Raw genomic sequence first — 7185 nt, 5'->3', positions numbered from 1 at the left:
AACAAAACTTGCAGACCAGTGACATACTTAAGACTTATTTTATGTAGATAATTAACACACACTTGGATTTGATCGTTAGAGACGAGTAGGCTAAATAAAGCATCATTTGTTCTGCTCTTTCAGAATTACTTTCATGTGGGTGTGCATTTCTTTACAGTAAACAAAATGAAGCAAATGTTGAAAACAACTTTGCAGTGGCTTTATCTCAGGAATGTCCTCATTTTTGTCACCTGATAAGGGGTACTCAGTAAACATTGGCTGTAAGTCCAGCAGTGCAAGAAAAATAACAATCTGTAAAGGTGGCAGAATGAATTCAACAGTTTATGTACATGTTAATTAATGTGAGTGACGTGTGCTAATTACAGGCAAGGCTTTCACCTGGCTTCAGAAAGCAAAGCCACAGATGCAAATCATGTTGCTTCTTTACAGGGACATGATTCTATTTCAAAGGCTTTTTTCATTCTTGAAGAGACAAAAAGTCAGATCTACAGTGTCATTAGGACATGAAGCAAACCTAGTTAATACCACAAATGTGATGAAAAGCAGGATGTAGTGCTTGATCACATAGTTTCACAGAAACTTCTCATGGTGGTCGTGATTGTTTCAATCACCTGGAGCTGCTCACGCCTGCTCCCAGTCCTGCCTTGACAACAATTACTGCAGCAGTGCTCTGAACTGGTGTGAACTGGAGCCTTTCCTGGCTGAAGTCCACACAATAAATCTTTGATTCACTGTTCTCAGTGTCACAGTACAGACAGTTCTGCTCAAAGTGCAGCTGAGTGCTGTGGCTGGAAGGAAGGGTGAGATGCTTAAGCCAGTAAGTCTGACTGAGAAAGAAAAGAAACTTGTGGTGGAAAAAGAAAGGACTTTTTGCTGGTGAGAGGTAAACCACAAAACTGAGATGAAATAGCAATTGGAATAGCACATAGAGAGGAGAAAGGTGTGAATATGCAGAGCCTTGAAGCTAAAGCCAAACTGTGAATTTAGTGTGTGGAGGAACATGAAGGAGGTTAAAAGTGAAAGTGATACAGTCTGAATCTGCAGTGGGTTGTGCAGGAAAAGTTAATGTAATAACTTTATCTTTGTAAGTCTGTCACTTGACATCTTTGGTGTGAGCTTTAGCTTCTGGGACATGATCAGATTTAATTAAAAAACTCCAAAATAAAAACAGCAGTAATAACGAACCAAAACATGAAAGAAGTCATGTCATCTGATTCGTGAATGTGAAAAAATCAAGAGAGAAATCCTGGTAATAGGATTGGGGTTCAGCATTATGTAGTCCTGAATAATTCTTCCCTAATAGCAGTGACTTCCTTTTGTTTCCTTTAGAAGTGCCCTATGCCAGAGTAAGTGATATATACAAGATGTCTCACACTTGGCCATTAGAACCACTTGGTGAAGTACAAACTTCTTTCAAGATTCTGTACTTAGGCCTGATGCAGGGTATTTACATTTCCATGGCCACAGAGCAGGGCCGATAAATCCACTTGTTCACCTGCACCACGTCTGCATGTGTCTCACAGCTGCTTTCTGGGGAACTAGAAAAGGATCTGCCTGCATAGAAAATATGAAAGCAATTGTGTCTGTTAGGCCTTCAGTATAGAACATAAAGTTTAAATACATAATAATGAACATTCAATTTTATACAGAATATCCAACAGCCCAGCTGTTTAATTGTGGAGAGACTGGTTCAAAGTGGGGGTGAAAGCAATGAAATGGGCTTATGCCTTAAGAAAACATAGCTCTTCTTTTAAAAAGCGACAGCTGTTAAAGGGCTCAAAGATGCTTTTTTTTTTTTTTTTTTTCTCTCCAGGTATTTTTGGCAGATGATTGAACATGAGTGGAGAGATCCTTTGGAAAGAAATGTACATGAAGCAATTGCATAGCACTCTAAAAATGGCTGTCAAGAGACTTTGAGAATGCACCAGATATTCAGCTGTGTGTTACAAATTGAACCAGGTTTTAACCTGCAGACAATGAGTGACCATTTCAATCCAGAACAAGAAATGTCAACCCAAAGTACTGAAAGCTGCTCTTCAGAAGGACCAATGTATGCAAAGCCTTCTAAGCTCACGGGCAAACCAGGGACCTGCTGTGCATAGATACCTTCTCCTGTAGTTTCTAATAATTTATGAAATTAACAACCTTCTTTAACAGGTCACTAACTTTAGAATTCAGTCTACTTTTAAAAATCGAGGAACTGTTTTTATAGACATGTATTGCTGGATTCTGTACTGGACAGTGGTTTACTGGTCTTCAAGCAGTTACTGATAATTTATCTATATTCATGATAAAGGAGAAAAACTTGAAATTTTTTTTTTTTCCAAGACACTGAGTGACAATGTTTTCTGTTCTTACTCTAGAAATCAGCATTATCAGCCAATGACTTGGAAATCCCAGATCAAGCTACAAACCCTTAATGCATTTTCTTACCCTTGTTTTTATGTATTTATTTATTATACTTGAAAAATATGACATTTCCCCTTTTGTGTTATCTGTTCAAAATGCTCCCTCTTTTATCCATCACTTAATGTTCCATCTCTGTCAGTGATGATGCAGCCACTGTAGGGAGGGGTAAATATCAACCCCTGCTTCTGTCATACAGGCAGACATTTTCCTTACTGGTATTTGTTTAATTTGGAGGCTCTGGTATAGATTATGTAGTATAGTCCTTTATAACTCTGTGATGCCTGGTGTGTGTGCTTCCTGAAGATGCTACACAGTGGGCAGAGCTCTTTGCAAAGACCTGTATAATGGGCTTCACTTTTAACATTACTGTCTTTTAGTTTCCTTTTGAGAATTTGCTTTCCATCTTTCCTTTGGTTTATCTGTTTAGTCTTCCCCCACCCCGCCTCACAGCCCTGTTTTCCCTTAATATCTCCAAAGAATTGAAAAGGATAAATACAAGCTAATCTGATCTCTGCCCTCTTTTCTGCTTTAACAAAGCTTTTAGCTTCCCCTCTCATGCTCTTCTTTTATTTGTTTTGTTTTCTTTATCTTTCCTTCCCTCCCCCCAAGAAAAAAAAACACTACTCCAATGTAAAAGAAATGCTCAAGCTGCAGAAGGACATGAAATCATGGTGACTTAAGACAAAAATCTGTATTTTCCAGATGTACCTGTGTATTATACCAGGCTTGTACCTCCTGCTGCAAAACAAGCATGTGGACAAGAGAATAAAGAGAAATATATTTCAAGCTTCCCCTTTGATTCCTGACAGAATTCTTTTGTCTTTTTGAGCAGAGTAGCCGAGTGACTGAATATTCATGCTGTAAGTGTCTGATGTGCTTTCTACGGTTTTGTTCCTGCTAATAACTGCAGGTTTATAAATTTTTCTTTTGCATTTTTGCTTCCTTGAATCAAGAGGAAAGGGGCCTAAGGCCTTTCCTAAGGCTGCTCTTGCCTCTCTCCACTGTGTGCTCATTCTGTGTGATAGGCCCAAGTGTGTCAGCTTGGCAGCGTTCCCAGGCACCATCAGCATTACAACATTCCCTGAGTCGGGTCTGGGTTAGCACAAAGCATTGACAAATTCTGTGTATTTAGTTTTGTTCTCATGCTGTTCTTCATAGGGATTAGGATTTTTTATTTTTTTAAGAGAATGATATTAGAGTAGAGCAGTCACACAATGAGCATAAATGTTAATGGCTGCCAGTCCTCACATTTACTACTTAGGGGAATCAAAATTTGGATGTTTGTGTGCCAGGGGTGATATCTCTGAGCAACATAGGCCTTTAGGTGTTCAGTTAAAAAGAAATCTATCTTGAATGGTTTGCACTGTTGAAACTGATGCAAGTATTCACTGGATGTCATGAATTTCCAGTGTGTTCCTGCTGCTGTAGTGGGCTGTATGATTTGCTTTATAGCAGCACTCTCCCCAGTTTCTGCTTCATTCCTAAAACAGAACAAACGGTCAGTGTATTCATAAGGCTTCCTGCTCCCTGCCCTGAAAAACATTGCAAAATCTAAAAGGAGAAAATGCTTCCAGCAGGGACTCCAGAATTCCTTATGAGATGATAATTTATACTCTGGGCTGCTAATCTGCTGTTGCAGCCTGAAATGCAGAGACACAGAAGTGTAAGCACAGCGAGGGCTGCTGTGGCAGTTCCTTGTGGCAATGCAATCTCAAGGAATAATCTGAATGCAGAATGGGACAATGCAGAGCAGGATGACTAATTTTACTGAGTGGCACAGTTATGAGTCACGTCGGCTCTCAGGCAGTGAGGTTTGTGTGGTAAAGTAGTTTTATCCTGAGAGGTGCTGTATGGAGGTAAGGGAGGGCACTAGGTTTTGTTGTGGTGATTGTTTCTGGGATTATTAGCACTCGACTAAATGTGACATGCATATTCTGTTTGCAACTGTTGTAGATTTATAGAAGAGGGCTTTTTATAGTTGGTTTTGCACAATCTGAGATCCTGCATGTTGTACTGGAAGAACGTTTATTTTTCTTTGGTTATTCTATCTGATTATTTAATAATTATTGTTTCAATGTGAAGCGTCTCCATCTCCACCTTCCCTTGTTTTTTCTTCCTTGCTTTTGTTTAATAAATAATTATTTGATATTCAATGTGCTTCAGATTCACCCTTTCATCTGCAATTTCCATTGCAATCTTCATGGCGACAGAATGATAATACAGAGCTATATAACACAGATGCAAAATTCTGAACAGTAATACAAAGGCATGTTGGAGGCTTTCTAAAAATTTAACCTTTAAGATCTTCATCTGGAGTTAAGACTTCCTTCTTGGCATAACGATAAATCCTCCCACTTTCACTGCATTAGGGAAAAGAACGGAATCACATTTTTTAATCAGAAGCTTGGGAATTGGCCCAAGATCAAACCGGTTGCTTACACGCCGCTTTCTCATTTTGTTTCATTTGCAGCATTTTCGCAGGAGATAGAAAGGTAAAGCAAAACCATCTGAAAAGCTACGCGAATGTTTTCGTGGGGGCAGACTGGTAACTTGCCACGTAGAGAAACCAGCGCGTTTCCAGGGCCCGTGTTGCATCCCAAAAGGCACCCAGTCCTACAGGGTTAACGGACAGGAAGCCGCAGTTCCAGCCGCTCCTAAGGAAGTCAGGTTTTGTGTAACAGCCCAGGCCGGCCGAACGGTGGGGGCTGGGGGGGACTGGCGGCCTCAGGGGCTGGGGTGACATGGCTATTTTTAGTTTTGCTCTGCAGCATTTTAAACACGGGCAGGGCCTGCACCGAGTGGCAGCAACGCTCTGTGATAAAGCAATTTCAGTTCTGGAATGCTTTTTGGGAAAAGGAGACATGAGTGTTCCCGCTTAAGGCTCCTTTCTCCTATTAAGACTCAGCATACCGTGGTATCTAAAGAAATCACACTGTAGGTACATGGCTGCTCTGCTGCATGTTCACCTGTTTAAATTCTGGAGCAGGAGAACCCTTCTCTGAATCCTGAGTTATTAATTTCAGTCCCTTCTGTGCACGTGCACTTTCAGTAAGTTTTGCTCTCTGCCTGCGGCCTCGCTTTCCCGGCCAGCACAGCCCCAGCAAAGCGAATTTCGCTTTCCGTGCAAACAAAAGAACAGCTCCTGCGACCTGGGCGAACTCTGCCTCCTTCGGGTTTAGAACACCCAGCTGCCTTCAACAAACGGCACGCTGGGGCCCGTTTCTCGGGGCAGGCGGTGTGCGGGCGCTTCCCCGAGGCGGGCAGTGCGTGCCCGGGGCCGGGCCAGCGCGGGGCCGGCGGTGGCGAGCGGAGCCGGGCCTAGCGCGCCGGCCTGCTCCGAGCCCGGGATGGCTCCTGCTCCCGGAGCCGCACAAAGATAATCGCTCAGGAAGTGTCTCAGCCAATCCCCTGGCGCTTTACATGCGGATTTGCCGGGGCAGCCAATCCGGGGGCGGCTTTCATGGGGAAGACAGATCATCAAGCCCAAGTGCCAAGCCCTCCCTGCCCGAGTACTGAGAGCCTGTCCTCCATGTTTTATAAGTATTGACATAACACTGTGTTAACAATGCATCCACAGAGGTAAGCCTTGCTTTTTACATTGCTTTTTCTCTAAGACCTATGAGTTGTGGGTTGAGAGTGTGATTCTCTGTGATTTCTCGTGCAAAACTCACACCACAGCACTTATATTAAGTTGGAACTGTTTAAATTTGCTTTCTTGGGTCACATGGTTAGTAGCCATTAGCCACAGCTTTATTTTACAGTCTGGCAAAGCCTTGGCATGCCTACTTCTTCACAGGTGGATGGTGTTTTTAGAGTTTATCAAGATCCTGGTATTCCAAAGGAGGTTTCTGTCTCTGAGCAGTTTGCCAGCACTATTGTCTGTTGTGTCACATGCCTGCTGGAGAGAAAATGGAAGCTAGGGAGCAGATGCATTTAACTGCCCTACAGGGAGTCAAGCAGGGATAATGGCAGACAGAGGAACTGGCAAGTTTACCTTTCTAAACAGTGAATGGAACAGCTAAGATAAGTTATCTCTGAGAAAATATGGGATTTTTAAAAACCTAGGCATCAGCAAAAAGTGCTAATGGCAGATTGTAGATATTGGGCCTAGGTGGTGGTGTGCTGTTGCATCATGTTTTTTATGCAGTTTATCTTAACTTAAAATGATTATTGAACCTTTTCTCTTGCAGGAGTAATTAATACAACGCTTTTCTCTTTCTGAGGGACAATGTATGGTTAATATTTTGTTCCTTTAAAAGGGAGTTTTTATGCTGCAGATTTTGGAAATGGAGTGCTGCTCAGTAAAACGCAGCAGTGCATCTGTTTACAAATCTGATGCTTTATGGAAAATGTTTTTGAACTGTTAGCTTTCTTGTTTTGCATAGCTCAAATAAACTAATGCAACTTTTATCTGTGCCTTTTTGTTTTACATTGTATCAGCCACAGTTCTGTGTTGTGGAGTCCAGAAGATATAAAATCATGTGTGGTTCATGACAGTAGTACATGTTGTTCGTTCTTGGGTTTTTTTTTTTCCCTTTAAATTTTTTTTACTTTTGGTTAAATGCTGCGTAATTATTTCAAGAAATTCCTTTTTGATCAATTCCCAAATCTGCCAGCCTGTTGTATCTCCTTAACTGGAAAAATGAGATGGGTGCTTGAACAGTTGGTAAGTAAGCAGCATGCTACTCTCTGAACATTTTTCATAGTTTTCCAAACATTTTGTTTTTACTGGGTCAGTCAGTGGCAGTAGATGAAGTGATGTTAGTGGTTAGTCGT

At 41.6% G+C, this 7185-nt stretch overlaps 1 protein-coding gene and 1 long non-coding RNA gene across 12 annotated transcripts in view; both read left to right on the top strand.

Moving 5' to 3' along the window:
- Window positions 1-1901, top strand: LOC137484440 (uncharacterized). Its single transcript, XR_011004865.1, has 2 exons — window positions 1-817; window positions 1814-1901. It is a non-coding gene; the product is annotated as an uncharacterized lncRNA (long non-coding RNA).
- Window positions 1902-5722: 3821 nt separating this feature from the next.
- Window positions 5723-7185, top strand: part of ZMYND8 (zinc finger MYND-type containing 8) — a 48927-nt gene continuing 47464 nt past the window's right edge. For 7 of the 11 annotated variants that reach the window (XR_011004735.1, XR_011004733.1, XR_011004734.1 and 4 more), the window contains exon 1: window positions 5725-5988. Coding sequence is in view for 5 of the 11 variants with exons in the window: in XM_068207609.1 (XP_068063710.1) it covers window positions 5975-5988 (14 nt within the window). In the remaining 6 variants the exon portion in view is untranslated. Of the gene's footprint in view, window positions 5989-7185 lie in introns of all 11 variants that reach the window. The other 4 variants (XM_068207606.1, XM_068207608.1, XM_068207607.1 and 1 more) reach the window with 2 other exon arrangements.

This window comes from Anomalospiza imberbis, chromosome 17 (assembly GCF_031753505.1).
Source record: "Anomalospiza imberbis isolate Cuckoo-Finch-1a 21T00152 chromosome 17, ASM3175350v1, whole genome shotgun sequence".
Lineage (NCBI taxonomy): Eukaryota > Metazoa > Chordata > Aves > Passeriformes > Viduidae > Anomalospiza > Anomalospiza imberbis.
This window is presented reverse-complemented; position numbering and strand designations above follow the sequence as displayed.